This window comes from Vidua macroura, chromosome 4 (assembly GCF_024509145.1).
Source record: "Vidua macroura isolate BioBank_ID:100142 chromosome 4, ASM2450914v1, whole genome shotgun sequence".
NCBI classification, from domain to species: Eukaryota; Metazoa; Chordata; class Aves; order Passeriformes; family Viduidae; genus Vidua; species Vidua macroura.
The window spans coordinates 71,920,139-71,938,068 of record NC_071574.1 but is presented as its reverse complement, the minus strand read 5'-3'; the positions used below and the strand labels follow the sequence as shown (position 1 = coordinate 71,938,068).

At 56.5% G+C, this 17,930-nt stretch overlaps 1 protein-coding gene across 7 annotated transcripts in view; it reads right to left on the bottom strand.

Annotated features, from left to right (window-relative positions):
* The window catches only part of DCTN1 (dynactin subunit 1), a 55,589-nt gene that overhangs the window by 27,576 nt on the left and 10,083 nt on the right, over positions 1 to 17,930 (bottom strand). For 3 of the 7 annotated variants that reach the window (XM_053975541.1, XM_053975542.1, XM_053975543.1), the window contains exons 2-5: positions 11,767 to 12,012; positions 9,143 to 9,221; positions 6,635 to 6,666; positions 4,783 to 4,803 (exon numbers count right to left, since the gene is read on the bottom strand). In XM_053975541.1, the coding sequence (XP_053831516.1) occupies positions 4,783 to 4,803; positions 6,635 to 6,666; positions 9,143 to 9,221; positions 11,767 to 11,994 (360 nt within the window). In that variant the 5' untranslated portion in view covers positions 11,995 to 12,012. Of the gene's footprint in view, positions 1 to 4,782; positions 4,804 to 6,634; positions 6,667 to 9,142; positions 9,222 to 11,766; positions 12,013 to 16,780; positions 16,968 to 17,930 lie in introns of those variants that run through there. The other 4 variants (XM_053975544.1, XM_053975545.1, XM_053975546.1 and 1 more) reach the window with 2 other exon arrangements.

Genomic DNA, 17,930 nt, shown 5'->3' with positions numbered 1-17,930 from the left:
GAGGCAGGGAATGGCTCCCACTGGGAAAGGGGAGATTGGGCTGGGATCTTGGCAAGGAATTCCTGGCTGGGAGGGTGGGGGGGGGCTGGGCTGGAATTCCCAGAGTAGCTGTGGCTGTCCCTGGATCCCTGGCAGCGTCCAAAGCCAGGCTGGACTTTGGGGTTGGAGCCACCTGGGATAGTGGGAGGTGTCCATGGATGGGTTTAAGGCCCCTTCCAACCCAACCCATTCCATGATCTGCTCTCCTGCAGCTCCCTCTGGCTGCTGGCAGGCGCTGGGGGCAGGGGAGCATTCCCAAGGGACATTTTTGGGAGCTGTAATTGCATCTCTTAACAAAGAAAACCCCGAGCCCCACCAGTCTGAGCACCACAAACCCCTTCAGGAGCCAGAGCTGACACAGACCCAGCTTTTGGGATCTTTCAAATCCATTCCAACGCTCCAAGAGAATCTCCCTCCCATTCTCATCAGCCCTGCCCCAAACCAGGAACCCCTTATGAAGCATTTCCAGATGAAATCCTCCCGGATCCATGGCTTTAAAGCCCTGAATGATCCCAGTGCCCTGTCCATCTCTGGAGGAGCCACGTGCAGGCTCACACGGATTTAAGTTTAAGATAATTATGGGTATTAGAGCTGCTCTAATGAACCAGCTCCTCTCCTTGCACACAGCTCCGCTCCCTAAATCCAGAACATATCAACTCTTCCCACACAAAGATCTAATAAATGCAGCAGCAGCAGGGAGAAAATGCAATTTAACCCCAGGGAAATGGTGTCAGGTGCCTTGGGCTGTCCCTGAAACTCCTCAGGGACGGGTAAGGGAGGTTTTTTTATCCTAAATCCATGAGAAGGAGCTTGTGGCACCACCACAGATGGGAGAACTCCTGGCTCTTGGGGGGATTGGAGAGGAGATGCCAGGGTTAACTGCAGCTCTTTTCCATGGAGTCATCCGTTTGCAGCACCAGATGCTGCTCAGCTCCTGGCCCCAGAGGGTCACATCAAAATAATCACCACAGGCTCCCCTGGGGACACAAAGAGCTGCCACAGGGGTGTCACCCGGCCCGGGGAACAGCAGTGCCTGAAAATCAGCCCTGGGTTCATCCAGGCCCTGCCGTGGGACGCGGTTTGGGCAGCTGGGGCGAGGTGGGTGTTTGGAGCTGGTCGGGTTATCCGTTCCTTTAAAGGATTAACGGGGCTTGGGGTGGCCCCTCTGCGTTCAACAGACCAGCTGGGCCAGCTGCTCCTGCACGGAGACCGGGATAACACCGGGATAACTCCGGGGTAACAACTGGGATAACAACTGGACTCTGACCAGCCACTCCTGCATGGAGACCGGGATAACATCGGGATAACAACTGGACACTGACCCGGCCACTCCTGCATGGAGACCGGGATAACATCGGGATAACAACCAGACACTGACCCAGCTGCTCCTGCATGGAGACCGGGATAACACCAGGATAACAGCGTGGTAACAACTGGGATAACACCAAGATAATACCCTGGACTCCGACCCATCTGCTCCTGCATGGAGACCGGGATAACATCGGGATAACAACCAGACACTGACCCAGCTGCTCCTGCATGGAGACCGGGATAACACCAGGATAACAGCGTGGTAACAAGTGGGATAACACCGGGATAACAACCGGACACTGACCCAGCTGCTCCTGCATGGAGACCGGGATAACACCAGGATAATAGCGTGGTAACAAGTGGGATAACACCGGGATAACAACCGGACACTGACCCAGCTGCTCCTGCATGGAGACCGGGATAGCACCAGGATAACACTGAGATAACACCGGGATAACACCAGGATAACACCCGGCCACTGACCCAGCCACTGATGGGTCACCCTGGGATGGGATGGGAGCAGGTGCCCAGCTGGGAGGGGGGCCCAGCCCAGGACACAGCAGGATTCCAGCCCTGGCACATGGAATGCTGCTGGGAGGATGGAAGAACAGGGATGTCACTGGACGGGGACAAACCTGATCCATCCGAGGGACAATCCCAGGATCAAACTGGCTGCAGCAGCAGGGGACAGGTGACCTGAGGTGGCAGGACAGGATTTAACAGCAGGGTCACAGCACCAGCACATGCCACCTGTGGATGTGGCACTGGGGGACACGGCCTTGCCAGTGCCAGGGGAACAGTTGGACTCAGTGGTCTCAGAGGCCTTTTCCAACCTAAATATTCCACAATTCCATGATTCCTGAATGGGTCAGACCCTGGCAGCTCATCCTGACACCCCCGAGTGAGGCAGAGCTTTTGCTGGAGCCTTTCCCTGCATCCCTGGGAGCCCCCTGCTCCCATCACAGCCCTGCCACCTCCATGTCCCTTGGGAGGTGACATCCGTGACCCAGCGTCACCCAGCACTGCAGCAGGAGAAAGGACGGCCTGTCACCACCACAGATACATAGTCATGGGGATGAAGACAACACAACCTGTTTCATCCCAAAAATGACCTGGGAAAGACCCTTTTCCTGCTCTTTAACCAGATTTTGGAGTCCTTCCCAGGCAGTCTGGCCCAGGACAGAAGCCAGCACCTCCTGAGGACAGCATGGACCTCCTGCTCCAAGAACAAGGACACCCCGACACGGCGTCACAACCAAGGGACAGGAGCCCTGGGAACAGCACGACCCAAAGGCCACACCACTCCCAAATCCATGGAAAACAGGGAAGGAGCACAGCAGGGGGAAAGGCCCATCTGGCAGCAGCTTGGCACACGATTAAAGTCTATATTTGACACACAGGAGCCGCCGTAATCTCCAGAACGAGGATTTACCCACTAATTACTCTCATTATCCAAGTCCCCCCCCCCGATGGCACATCCCTGTGTGGGGCAGGAGCTGCCCAAGGGGCAGGGGGGGCTCTTGGGGTCATGAATGGCTGAAAAGGTTGAATTGTGAGGGGACAGTAGGGCCTGGCATGGGGCTGTCCCTCAATGGGGATGTCCCTGTGTGAGGTGTGTCTATGCAGTCAGGACAAAGGGCAGGACAGTGACAGATCCAGATCCCCAGGACAGTGACAGTCACAAATCCAGGATCCTCAGGACAGTGACAGATCCAGATCCCCAGGACAGTGACAGTCACAGATCCAGGGTCCTCAGCACAGTGACAGATCCAGATCCCCAGGACAGTGACAGTCACAGATCCACGGTCCTCAGGGGAATGACTGTCACCACAATCCCCAGCACAGTGACAGATCCAGATCCCCAGGACAGTGACAGTCACAGATCCAGAGTCCTCAGGACAGGGACAGATCCAGATCCTCAGGACAATGACTGTCACCCAACCAGGATTCCCAGGAGAGTGACAGATCCATGATCCCCAGGACACTGACAGTCACAAATCCAGGATCTCCAGGACAGTGACAGTCACAGATCCATGATCCCCAGGACAGTGACAGTCACAAATCCAGGATCCTCAGGACAGTGACAGTCGCAGCCCCAGATCACCAGGGCAGTGACAGATCCGTGATGCTTGGGACAGTGACAGTCACACCCCCATGATTGCCAGGACAGTGACAGTCACACCCCCATGATTGCCAGGACAGTGACAGTCACAAATCCATGATCCCCAGGGCAGTGACAGATCCGTGATCCTCAGGACAGTGACAGTCACACCCCCATGATCCTAATCCCAGCCACAGCTCCGAGCAGACAGCGGGGACACAGCGGGGACACGGAGCAGCTGCAAGCCCACCAGAACAAGGACAGGGAAGTTAGAACCCAACATTCCAAACAGGAATTTCATCCCAGCAGAGCCCCTTGGAGCTGGCAGGACCGGGATGAGGGATCCACACGGCCCCTGAAGCCTCGGGAACATGCAGACACCTGGATCTGGGGGACACAAGGAGGGGACATTTGGGAGCAGGTTGTCACAGCCTCTCTCCACAGGCTCTCGGCAGATTCCACATTGCTCCTCTCCTCTGGACTTCCCATGGACAAACAGAGCTCTTTGGATCATTTTTCTACCCAAAAATCAACATGGAAGTGGCTGGAAAGCAAATCTGGACCAAAGGGTGCACAGGTACCACCTCCCTCCCCTCTCCCACATCTCCAGTGCCCACCTTGGCTTTTCTCTTGGCAAAATTCCCAAGAGGGGAAAAAAAAATCCCCAAAATTTCCTGCAGGGAATGATGATTTGGTGTCCCTGCCCATGGTGGGGGTGTGGAATGAGATGGGCTTTAATGTCCATCCCAACCCAAACCATTCTGGGATTCTTTGCCAAGACCTTTGGAGTTTCAGCTCATCCTTGCACAAAAGATTTTTGCCTTCAGTAATTGTCACAAAGCAGGTGGGTTTGAGTGACCTCAAGAGGAGCCAGAGCCCAGGGACAGGACAGCCCTGAGAAGGTGACACTTGTCCCCAAGTCACCGGAGGGTTTAGGGGTTATAAAATAGCTGTGAGGGAACGGCCTCAGGTTGTGCCAGGGGAGATTCAGGTTGGATAGTGGGGAGATTCCTTCATGGAAAGAGCTGGAAAACATTGGAAGAGGCTGCCCAGAGCAGGGGGGACAGTCCCCATTCCTGGGGAAACTTCCCAGCCCCTGCAGATGTGACACTTGGGGACTCCGTTGAGAACTCGCTGGCCTCGGAGGCTTTTCCCACCCAAACATTCCAGGGTTCCACGTTGATGTGACACCACCCGCAGCCATGTCCCCTCCCTGGCTGGGAGCACATGCAGGGACAGCCATGCAGCGCTGGGATGGAGCGGGATGGGGACAGTGAGGGTGACGATGGCCCCGGCATGCGGCCGCGCGCGGAAAAAGGGACAAACGGCACCTTTTTGGGCTTCGCTCCGCGCTGCGTGAGGAGGGAACAGAAGGAATGTTAGACAGGCCTGGAGGCTCTCCTAGGAACCCCCTCCTGGCTGCAGGAAAGGCAGCAGGGGAAATATGATCAGGGAAATTTAAGTAAATTAAGGAGGAAATAGCCCTGGAGTTACCCCCTTGCTCTGGATTCAGCTCCTGCCACCCCCGCCCTGGCACGGAGAATTTGGGGGGTCTGGACATGTGCAAAGGGGAATAAATCATTTCATGGTGCAAAGGGACTGGAGGGGGGCAGGATGCAGAGGAAGAGGATGTGAGGACAAGGGTTTCCCACTGGCAGAGGGCAGGGATGGGTGGGATATTGGGAAGGAATTGTTCCCTGTGAAGGTGGGGAGGGGCCTGGATGGAATTCCAGAGGAGCTGTGGCTGCCCCTGGATCCCTGGAAGTGTCCAAGGCCAGGCTGGATGGGGCTTGGAGCCACCTGGGATAGTGGAAAATGTCCCTGGATGGGCTTCAAGGTCCCTCCCACCCCTAATCATTCCAGGATTCCATGACAAACCAGTGGGAATGTCCTGGAATGTAGCTGCACATGGAGCAGCATCTCCTGTCCTGACCCCTTCTCCACATCAGCAGCACAAAAAAAATTCCAAGAACAATCCCCATTCCCTGATTTCAAGAACACTGAGGTTTTCTGAATATTCTCTTTGTCTTCTAATGAATTCCAGGGTGGAATTAAACCAGGAGGATCAGGCAGGGAGTACATGGAGCACAGGCTCCAGCAGTGCCAGGGGTTGATGGATCACACCCCAACACAGCAGCAAAAGCAAAAAACCTTCCCAAATCCCTCTAACACAGGGCAGGGAATCCATTTCCATCCTCCCCTCTGGCTGGAGCTCACAGTCCCCGGGATCTGAGCCCAGTGAACCCCCAGGTGCTGCTCCATCCCCATCCCAGCTGTCCCCACACCCAGCACCCAACTCCAGAGCGGGGTGGGGAGCAGAATTCCCACTCCTGGGAATTATCCACAATGGCAGAGCAGGAGGCTGGGCTCCAACCCAGCCCCACAGGTGCCACATGCACAGAAGCCCCTTGTCCCCACCATTTCCTTTCCCACACTGCCCACATCCCAGCTGGGCCAGTTTATCCCCATGGAAAATCCAGTTTCTACCCCAAAACACACAAAGCCACCCCCAGTGTCCCCAGGATCACCCAGTTCCATCCCTGGTCCTCAGGAATGGTGACCTGGGCAGTGCTGGGGGAACAGCTGGACTTGATGGTCTCAAAGAGTTCTTCCAGCCTCAGTATTCCATAATTCCTCACTACCCCACACCTGTATGGCCATTCCCAAGGACAGGAACCCGCTCCAGATTCCCACTCCTTAGGAAATATCCCTCACATTTGGGTACAACACATCCCTATCCATGTCCCAGGAGCCACTGGAGCTCCAGGATGAAGGCACTCAGAGGGGAGGGTCCTTAGAGCTGCCCCTGGATCCCTGGAAGTGTCCAAGGCCAGGTTGGACAGGGCTTGGAGCACCTTGGGAGAGTGGAAGGTGCCCCTGCCCGTGGCAGGAACTGAGGGGCTTTAAGGTCCTTTCCAGGACTCCAGGAGGGTCAGGGTTTGGAGGAAGCAGCCAGGGAATGCTGCTGAACTCAGATCAAAACGTGTGACACAGGACCTGTGCTGGATAATCCCTCAGGAACCGACTGATTCCTGGCCAGTGGCTGAAAATGACATTTTTTACACCTTGTTTCCCCTAGGTTTTTGGAGAAATTCCCTTTTCCATGAGCATTTTATGTGTCTGTGAGCTCTTCCTGAAGGGATGAAAACCTCTCAGAGGTGACAAAGTGCTGGGGTCACTCACCAGTTTGCTGGCCTTGGTGGCATCAAGGGAATCTGTGGAGAGAGCAGAAACAGAGCCATGAGCCTGAGGGACACCCCTGTCCCCATCCCAGTGTCCCTGCGGCCAGGGGACACCCGGCAGGGGGACAGGAGAATTTTGGGAAGTGGGAGTGAAGCAGAGTCAGGATCTGGCAGGAAGTGGTGGCACAACGGGGCGTGGGTTTGGGGGAATGGGGAATTCCTTATGGGAGCTGCTGGCTGAGGAAGGCAAACACTTGGATACACCTCGGAACTGGGGCGGTTCCACTGCTCTCCTTGGGCTGAATCCCTGGATTTCATGGATTCCTGAGCTACTGGCACAGGCTGCTCAGGGACTGGCAGAGTCACCATCACTGGGGAGGGTTGAAATCCATGTGTATGTGGCATTTGGGGACACAGAATCCCTGTGGAATGGCTTGGGTGAGAATGGACCTTAAATCCCATCAACTCCACCCCTGCCATGGGCAGGGACACCTCCCACTATCCCAGGTGGCTCCAAGCCCTGTCCAACCTGGCCTTGGAGAGCTCCAAGGATCCAGGGGCAGCCACAGCTTCCCTGGGCACCCTGTGCCAGGGCCTGTCCACCCTCACAGGGAGGAATTCCTTCCCAATATCCCACCCAAATCTCCCCTTTTCCATTGGAAATGTCCTGTCCCTCCCTGGCAGGCGTGTCTGGTGTCACCCAGGTGTCACCAGCAGCTCCCCCTGCGTGTCCCCTCCTGCGCTGGCTCCATGGCAGGGCCATCCCTGCACCCTCCACTGCAGTGCTGCTGCAGCAGCTGCTGTTTCCATGGAAACCCTTGGCAGGCAGCCACATGCCAGCCCTGCATCCCTGACAGCATCATCCCACACCCCACCTGCAGCCCAGGCTCCTCCTGCTCCGGGATGGGAGGGCTGGGAATTCCCGGTGTCCATCTGTCCCAACCCAACATGCTGGGAAGGGGTTGGAGCTCCAGGAACAGCTGAGGGGGCTGGGAAAGGGGCTCAGCCTGGAGAAAAGGAGGATCAGGGGGAAACTTCTGGCTCTCCAAAACTCCTTGAATTCCTGGGGCCAGGTGGGAGTTGGGATCTGGTCCCAGGGAACAGGGACAGGAGGAGAGGGAACGGCCTCAGGCTGTGCCAGGTTGGATATTGGGAAAATTCCTTCTTGGAAAGGGCTGTGCAGCCCTGCAGGGGTGGAGTCCCCATCCCTGGGGGGATTTACCAGCCCTGTGCATGTGGCACCTGGGGACACGGCCAGCGGTGGCCTGGGCAGTGCTGGGGAATTCGGGGGTGTCCGAGGGCTTTTCCAGCCTAAATGATTCCACAATTCTACTGCAGCACCCAAAGCAGAGAGCAAGGAAGGGTCCATTCCATTTTTCCCAACTAATTTTACCTCCTACTTCTTAGGAGAGGAGAAATCCCACCCACAACGCCCAGCCCACCCCGATCCGTTAATCCCACAAACGCTTCCCACACGGAGCTCCCGGCTTGGCACACGGAGCCCAGGGAGCAGCCAAGGCAGGAAGCTGGCAGAGCCCCTTCCGGCAGCTCCCGGGATCCCGCAGCGCCTGGGGAAAACATTCCCGACAAAGCAGAGCTCAGAGGGAGGGAGGGAAGCCTGGCTGGGCCCACAGCCAGGGACAGCGCGGCCGACGGGATGTGGGAAATGGAAGGGATCCCTGCCCCCGGGGGGAACAGGGCACAGCAAGGGGCTGGAGACAGGGATGTTGTAATTCCACAGGGATGTTGTAATTCCACAGGGAAGTTGTAATTCCACAGGCTCAGAGTGGTTCAGTGGGTCTGTGTGCCCACTGGGAAATAGTCAGTGATTTCCCCCTTCCTTACAGGAAGGATTTCCCCCCTTTCCAGGAAGGATTCCCAACCCCTCCAAGAGAGATTTCCCATCTCTCCAGGAAGGATTCCCAACCCCTCCAAGGGAGATTTCCAATCTCTCCAGGAAGGATTCCCAACCCCTCCAAGAGAGATTTCCAATCTCTCCAGGAAGGATTCCCAACCCCTCCAAGAGAGATTTCCAATCTCTCCAGGAAGGATTTCCACTCCTCCAAGAGAGATTTCCAAACTCCAGGAAGGATTCCCACTCTTCCAAGGGAAATTTCCTGTCTCTCCAGGAAGGATTTCCCATCTCACCTGGGAAGGACTTCCCACCTCTGCAGGAGGGACTTCCATTCTCTCCAGGAAGGATTCCCATTCCCACTCCTCCAAGAGAGATTTCCCTTCTCTCCAGGAAGGATTTCCCATCTCACCTGGGAAGGACTTCCCACCTTTGCAGGAGGGATTCCCCATCTCTCCAGGAAGGATTCCCACTCTTCCAAGAGAGATTTCCCATTCCTCCAGGAAGGATTCCCACTCCTCCAAGGGAGATTTCCCATTTCTTCAGGGATTTCCCACTCCTCCAGGAGGGATTCCCCATCCCCTTCAGGAATAATTTCCCATCCTCTCCACTAAGGATTCCCACGTGTCTGGGAAGGATTTCCCAGCTGGGCCATACCTCTCTTAGGGACCTTCATGGCAGCAGATTCCGGCGTTTCTGGGGATGTTGTGTCCGCTCCATCCTCAAACACCTGGATCTGGAAAAAACACAACGACCATCCTTGCCCAAAATTCCCAAACAGGGAGACCAGGGAACAGATCCCTCTGGGAGTGGGTTCAGCAGAGCAGATCCCATGGTTTTGGCACAGATTTTTAATTTCATCATTCTGGCTTTGCCATCAACAAAACAGCCACACACTCCTTATTTTCATTGGGAACATGGAATATTCACACAGGCAACGAGGAAAGACAAAGCTCTGGATTTGACAGCCCGGAACATCCGTTCCAGATTCAGGGATTTTTCTTTTGAACTATTTTTAGATGCATTTTTTTGCTGGATAAACATGGAAAATGAGGTTGGGAGGGATTAGATCCCTTAGAGAGAACCTCAGATCAGCACCTCCCAAATTGTTCCTGCAGGAATTTGCCTGATCCATCACCACCTCCCACCTGCGAGCTCAGCTTAAAAATCAAAATAACCTGGGAAGCTGTCAGACAGGAATTCCATTTCGGGAAGGTTCCCAACGCCAACAATGATGAAATTTGAATTAAAAGCCACAAGGAGACCAAGGAAAAGATGATGCCAAGGAAATCACGACACCTACAGCCATGCAGGGTGGGAATTCTGAGTGGTCTGGGGGTTTCCCAGCAGGTACAGCCTAGGAGGGAATTCCAGAGCTGCTGGAGAGGCTGGGGACAGGGACACAGCGGGGCGGGATCTGGAGTGACACTGGGAACTGCCACCACAGACTGGGCACATCGTGTCCATCGAGCTCATCTGCCAAAGGCAGCTCCAGGTGATGCCAAAATCAGGGATTTCCACACACCAGAAAAGGAACAGCCATGCTTGGAATTGCCAGGGAATCAGGGAATCATGGAATGGCTTGGGTGGGAAAGGACCATAAATCCCAGCCGGTGCCACCCCTGCCGTGGACAGGGACCCCTCCCACTGTCCCAGGTTGCTCCAAGTGCTGTCCCTGTCCCTTGGACACTGCCAGGGATGGGGGATGCATCCAGCCCCACCCTGAGCCTTGTCCCAGCACCCTCTGCCCCTCCCTGCCCTGCCGAGGGGTGCCAGGGGTGGGGTCCCCCCTCTGTGCCCTGGGGGACACCGGGGACCCTCCCTGTGCCCCAGGGTGGCTCAGGATCAGCTCTGGACCTGCTGGGGCAGCCCTGCCTCCACGGCTCTGCTCTGGGACTGAGGATTTGGGGGATTTGGGGGCTGTTTGTCCCTCCTGCTTCCCATCCCTGCTCCAGGTGTATCCCAATCCATTCCCAGCTCTGGAATTTGGGGCGGGGATTGAGCATCACTCGCTGCACACCCGGCCCAGAGGATGAGGTGACAAAAAAGGGGAATGGCTTCCCACTGGAAAAGGGGAGATTTGGGTGGGATTTTGGGAAGGAATTCCTCCCTGTGAGGGTGAGGAGGGGCTGGGATGGAATTCCCAGAGAAGCTGTGGCTGACCCTGGGTCCCTGGAAGTGTCCAAGGCCAGGTTGGATTGGAGCAGCCTGGGAAAGTGGAAGGTGTCCCTGACTGTCAGGGGATGGCACTGGGTGGGCCTTGGGGGTCCCTCCTGGTCCTGCACACCCAAACTTTTCCCTGTAAACCCCTCAAAGCCTCTCCCAGCTGGCAGGAGAGGTCGAGAGACATGGACAAAGGATGTGTCCAGTTTTAATGTGGGAACTGGGAGTGTGCTGGAATCTCATTTGGGAAATCTCCATGGTGATGCCAGGAGAGCAGCAGAGCTCCATCCAGCAATTCCTACACACCAGCAGCGTTTGGGTTGGATGAAAAGCTTCCTGGTGAGTTTGCCTCCAGCTCTGGTGGGTTCAGCTCTCTGTGTTTATCCCATTATTTAAAGGATGGGGATCATTTTCCCTTGAGCTGAAGCAGTGAGTGGCTGGAGTCCTCCTAAAGGTGCTTTCCAACCTCAGTGATTCCTGCAATCTCTCCTGGATGAGCCACTGCTGCAGCCTCATGATCCAAAGGCCCTTCCAATGGATGGCACAGTGGATGTTGGGGTGGACCCCAGGACCCAAATGCCCTCATTTTGTGCTCAGCTTCCCTCTGTCACCCAATCCCAAGGTCCTGGCAATGAGAGGCCATGGGGTGGGACACAAAGCAGCCCCTTTGTGCCAGGGAGGGGACAGGAGCTGGCTGAGACTCCGGTGTCCTTGGAAGGTGACCCAGGAATTCACCTGGAGGATGTTTGCTCTGGAGGGAGCAGCACACGAGCAGCAAATCTCAGCAGCCACACCCCCACCGTGTGTTTTATCTCCTTCCAGGTAAACACAATTTAATTAAAATTCCTTGGGTCTGCTTCCAGGTAAACATCTGAGATCAATCCCAAACTCCACCTGCTGCAGGTGGTAAATACAGGGCAGCACCGGGCTGGGCAGCAGGATGGAACAACAGGGAATTCACCAGGGTGTTTTCACTCCAGAACCTCAAGAACTCTGCGGAGGGTGAGATTCCACCTGGCTTTGGAGCCTGCTGTTCCCTCCCCTTGTGGGAGACGGAGATTCCCCAAATTCCCTGTACTTAACAATACAATCCCAAGGATCCTTGGGATCCCACCCACCTGGGACTGCCTCACGAAGATGCCGTGGTTCTCCTCGCAGGTGAAGTACTTCCTGCCCTGCACCGTGCCATCGTTCTTGCCCTTGGCCTCGTCCAGGATGACCCCGACCCATTTGCCGGTGGCGAACAGGGTGGCCCCCACGTAGGCCACGGTGCCGCGGTGGCCCTTGCCGATGACCTCCACGCGGGAGCCCACCTTGAGGGGCTTGCTGCCGCCGTCAGCGCTCATCCTGCCCGTGCTGGAGGCCTGGCAACGGGGGAAAGAGGGGCTCAGAAAGGTGGGATGGACACAAGGGGTGGATATCGGGATGGTTCACCTCCCTCCGGCCCCGCTCGCCTCCTCCAGCTCTTTTGATTTTGGGGAATTCCTTCCGCTCCCCAACAGGAGCCACAAACCACGGCACAGCCACCTGTGATCACTCACAAAGCTGATTTATCCCCTTTTGTAACATTTTTATAAGCCTTGGGGAAAAAAAAAAACCACAAGAGCAGCACAGTGGGTCAGCCTTAACCAATTTGTGATCCACCTTTTCCCATTTTATCAGCATTCCCATGGTTTTCCAGCCATGGAATTCTGTGCCCAGAAGCAGACAGAGGTTATTGTCCCATCCCTTCATGGTGGCCCCCCTGCTGTTCCTGGCATGCCTGGACTCCTGGTATCCCACCTTGGAATGTGGGTGGGAAAGTCCAGCAGCTTTCCAGGTGGGATTGTCATTATCCACCAGAGAGAGGAAACGGCCTCAGGTTGTGCCAGGGGAGGTTTAGATGGGAAAATTCCTCCAGCCCAGGGCAGTGGTGGAGTCCCCACCCCTGGAGGGCTTTGAAACCTCAACAATTCCATGATTCCATGTCATAAACATTACATCCATATTTCTATTTCAGCAGGCACCAGGACACTCCAAGTGTGACATCCCGGGATGCCCCTGGGTTCAGGTGGGGTTATCCAGGTCATCAATGCTCTTGGAGCAGCAATGAGGTGATGGATGTGAGCAACTCCATGGGTACTGGAGACCCTCAGGATTATTGAAATCCCAGGGAAATTTGTTGGGATCCACCCCCAACGCTTCCTGCTCTGCAATCAGCCGGAGCAAAACAGATTAATCATGGAATTCTGGAATGGTTTGGGTGGGAAGGGACATTAAATCCCAACAATTCCACCCCTGCCATGTGCAGGGACAGCTTCCACTGTCCCAGAGTGCTCCAAGCCCTGTCCAACCTGGCCTTGGGCACTTCCAGGGATCCAGGACAGCCACAACTTCTCTGGGCACCCTGTTCCAGGGCCTCACCACCCTCCCAGGGAGGAATTCCTTCCCAAAATCCCACCCAAATCTCCCCTTTTCCAGTGGGAAGCCATTCCCTGGCTCCTATCACTCCAAGCCCGTGTTTAAAGCCCCTCTCCAGATGTTCTGGAGATCCTCAAAACCCTGACACCTTTCAATCCCACTGCCTCTGTCCCAGAGGGGACACAGATGTTCCCTGTCCTGCTCCATCTTCCCACTCATCCCAACCTCCCCAGCAATCCCCAAAACGGAACCAGTTTGGCATTTCCCCCACCCCATGTTTCACTGGTTCTGGTCATTGTGCAGAAATGTTTTTGGGTTTTGGTCGCTCTGGGCCTGGCTTCAGCCAAAGAATCTGCTCTTTATCCCAGGAAAACAGAGCCCCTTTCACCCAGAAGGGCGGGGAAAGCCCTGCAGACAAACCTCAGCCACAGGGGGTTTGGGACATTCAGGGAATTCTCAGCCTGTGGAAGAACCCCGGGGACTTTGGAAGCTCCTGGAATCCTAACAAAACACCCCCTTCCCTTGCACATCACCTCCCGAGGCTGGAATGCAGAGTGAACCCACTGAGTTTGGGGTTTTGTGACTAAAAGCAGGGATGGGGGTTTTCCCACGAGCCTGAATTCCAGGTTTCATCCAGACACAACTGGCAGAAATCAAAGGTCACAAAATAATCTTAATATATGAAGACCCAAAAGCCATCAAACAACGAAGAAACCCAAAACCTCAAAGGAAAAAATTGATGCTCCAGACCCAAATATCTCCCAAAGTTCTGGCAGCAACATCCTGTGAGCACCTGGAAAATCATGTCCCAGGTGTTAGGGAAAATGAGAGCAGAGCCCAGAGGAAAATCCCAAATCCCCAGGACACGGGAAGGTTCCTGGAGCAGGAGTTTTTATCCCTCCTGGCGTCCATTTGGCAGCTGCAGCCAGGTAAGATCCCTTGGATGTGACACATTCCAAGCCCTGGGGTATCTCTGGCCATTCCATGGGTCCTGTCCCTCTGTCCCTTGTCCCCAGTCCCTCTCCAGCTCTCCTGGAGCCCCTTCAGGCCCTGCAAAGGGCTCTGAGCTCCCCCTGGAGCCTCCTCTTCTCCAGGCTGGACATTCCCAGCTCTCCCAGCCTGTCCCTGATGGATATTTGCCAACCAGCACTGATTTCACAGAAACTTTTCCCAAGTCTTTCGCACTTGGGAAAAGAAGGAGAGCCCAGAATGAATTTCTCCCACCCCTTGCCACCCCTCAGGACCAAGAACTGGGTCTCTTCTGTTCCCAATGAATCAGAAATTGGTCTGTGAGACACCTGGAAGCTCCAATCCAATGGAGAAACCCCCGACTGGAATTCCCATGAAGATTCAAACCAAGATGAATCCAGCTTTTACAAGAGGAAAACCGTCCCAGCTGGAAGCAGGTGGGATGGACACACCTGTGGTCACACCTCCTGGCTGTGGTGACAATCCCTGAGGGACAAACATGGGGACAGTCATCACTGGGGACACCATGGCACAGCAGGTGGTGACAGAGCCCAGAATTCCCTCAGCTTCCCAGGCCAGCTCCTCGTGGATCCCCTCTGCCACGCCGACCTTGCCAGAGGAACGCGCTCGTGATCCCCCAGTCCTGGGAATGGGGGTTTGGACAGCAAAGGAAGAGGATGGAGGAGCAGAACTGTGGGCAGCCACAAGGGCTGAGGCCACTCACAGTGACAGCCCTGTCACCCTCGGTCTGGAAGGAACAAGCTCCTAAATCCCAGGAAATGAGAATTCACAGTGAAGGCAGTGAGGAAGATCCGAGCAGGGCACAGGGCAGGTGGTGGGAATGGGACAAGCAGGAATGCTGAACCTCTGGAGCAGCCAGCAGCCCAGGAGGAGCCTGTCCCACATCCCAGAGCTCCCATCCAGGGACACCAGGTGAGGGACAAGCACGTGGCTGTGCTGCCACCACCACCAGAGACTGCTCCCCACAGCTTCCCGCCTGGCACCGCTCCGAAATCCTGCATTTTCCCATTTTTCCCCCTTTTTGAAGCGTGATAGACACCCACAGACTGTCTGCTCTGCTCTGTGAAGGTCCTGGTGGCAAGGCACTGAAAATGGGATGAATTCCCAGTGATTTGGGTCACCCCTGTGCTCCATGCAAAGCTGAGGGCTCCAGCATTCCTGGAGTATTCAGCGTTCCTCCAGGAGCGCCTCCCCCACGCAGATGAGGCTGATGGAGCCTCAAAGTGCCACTCAAAGCTCAGATCAAAAGTTTCGGGAGAATCCCGAGCAGCCAACTCTGCCAAGACCCAAATTCCAGGTGCTGCCCACAAAGCTGGAAGAGGGAAAAGGCTTGGGGAGAATTCCGGGTTTAAGCCTGGTGCTGCTGCCACGACAGCCCTGTGGGAAGGAGGGATCACCCTGGCATGGAGGGTGGCTGCCGTGGGTGACACCGGGATGTGGCACTGGGATGAAGTCATGGTGGCACTGGATTCCAGGCTGCCAAACTGGGAGGGTGTGGGTGTCTCTGGACACCAGGAGCAGAGTCCCCAAAACCCAGAAGGGACACGGCTGGGGTGGCCAGTGGCTCCAGCCCCAGGAAGGGCCAGCACAGCTGTGGTCTCTGCAGTGCCCATTCCAAAATCCATGTGAACCAAATAGGGATAAAATCTACTCACAGTGCTGTCCTGGGACCCCCCAGGACTCCCAGTCCTGCCCCATGTCCCTCCATCAGCCCTTGGAGCCAGTGTTTTGCTCCTTCCCTGAGCCCCCATCCCCTTGGAGCCCTCCAGGTTGTGACAAAGCTGTCAGGACTCAGGTTGGAATCTCACCCCCTTCCTCCTGCTCCCCCATGGAAAACAGGGAGGTTTGGGGGGCAGGTGTGGGGCTCCAGCCCCCAAAAACCCATACACACACACACTGGGATCCTGCTGGGGTGGGCAAAAAAGGCTTTGGGCTGGGAAGTTTTCCCTCCACAGCCAAATCCCTCCGGCCACAGCCCAAATCCCACCAGCTCCAGGCCTGGTGGATCCCACAGCAGGCAGGACATGGGACCCACGGAGGGTCTGGGGGTCCCGTGGGGAGGGGGGGAGGCTCTGCCCTCCCCAGCTCCATCCTGGAGTCGTTGCCAAGTTGGCACAGCCAGGCCCAAACGCGCTGGCGGTGCCCAGCGGGGTCTGGGACACAATGTCACCGTGGCGGCCACACAGGGACACAGCGACAGGGACAGAAACTCCCGGGAAAGGCCTGGCCCGGGGCCGGGGGGGGCCGCTGGCACCGCACAGCCCAGGGGTAGCTGCAATACGGAAAAACCTGGAAGCGCTTGCCAGGCCCGCGGAAGGAAGCTCGGCATCGGCTCGGTGCCGCCTGGAAAAGCGGCCCGGAGGGAGGGGAGCCCGCGGCAGGCAGCAAAACACGCCGGGATCTTTGTGCTCAGCAGCCCCGGCAAGGCTGTGCCGGAGCCCCGGCAAAGGGGCTGAGCCGGAGCGGAGGCTTAATTAATTAATCGCAGTAATGATGTGGGGTAATCACCTACACGGACAGGTAAGTCCGGCCAAAAGACCCGGCCCCGGCGCAAGCCGGAGCATCCACCTCCCCTCCCGGCATTATTGTCAGCGAGAGAGGTGCCACGTTCCAGGGATACGGGAGCACAATCGAGAATTCATTCCCCTACAAAACCCCGCTATTTTCGCTGCGACAGCGTCGCGATCTGTCGCGATAGGAGCCGGCAGAGCCGGGAGCTGTTGAGTCAGCCCTCCCCCTTACCCGGCCGGACGCGTGCCTCCTGCCCTGGGCCATGCTGCCGCGCTCCAGAGATTCCCGATCTGCAGCCAGCAGCTCTCACGGCCGGCAGCATCCAGCGGCGCTTCCCAGCGTCCCGGCCGATCCCAGCATCCCCGCGCCCCCCCTCCCCCGAGGCTCTGCCGGCCGCTCCAAGAGGGAGGGAAGCCCTTTTCTGGGCGAGGATGCTCCGAGGGAGGGATACAGAGAATTCCAGCGCTGCCGATGGAGCCACTGTGCGCCAGTGCCGCTCCAGACTTGTCACGGCGCCGGCGGCTCGCTGGGTCCTAACGCTCCCCGCAGGAGGAGGCACCGGGCCACTCCAGGCCTCCTCCTGCTCGCCCTGTGGTGGCCACTGGGCAGGGACACCCCAAATTCCTCCCGCCGTGACCCCAGCCAAGGCTCGCCCCACTTGCTTATGCCTTCGTGGAGAATTTTGAGGAAAAACAACGCTCCGGAGAGCGGGGCTCGTCCCAAATCCTCGGGAGCAGCACCCGTGGGTGGATGGAGCCCAAAGGGTTAATGACGGGCAGCTGGAATGATCACTAATTGTCCTGCTCCTGGCTGTGACAGGTGACACATTGTGTCCCATTGTTCCCGGCTGAGCTGACAGATCCCAAATTCCCGCCCTCACCCCTCTTCTGGGCACTGCTCCCGGTGCTAATCGGGCTAACGAGGGGATTTGGGAGCCACCAGGACTGGCCACTGCCCGACATCCCGACACATGGAAGCACCCCCAAACCACAGGATAACCCGAGCTGGAATCGACCCACAGGATCCAACTCAGGATGCAGGGATCAGGGATCCAACTCCCGCCCTGCCCAGGACAATCCCACCCTGTCCCTGAAACACTCCTGGAGCTCCGGCAGCCTTGGGAATGCTCCTCAGGGAAGGAGCTTTAACAATGCTCAGCTGGGATAAACAACACCAAACACAGCTGGAAACTGGGAATTTCTCACTGGGACCACCAGGAGTGGTCACCTCAGGTATCTGCTGGTCACTGGAGCTCCAGCTGCTTCCCCTCTCCAGGCTGGTTTTAAAGGAAACTTCACACGCACAAAACCCACACAAAATTCTCCAAAAAGGTACAAAGAGGATGAGCTCCTTCCCCTCAGCCTCAGATTCTAAACCAGTT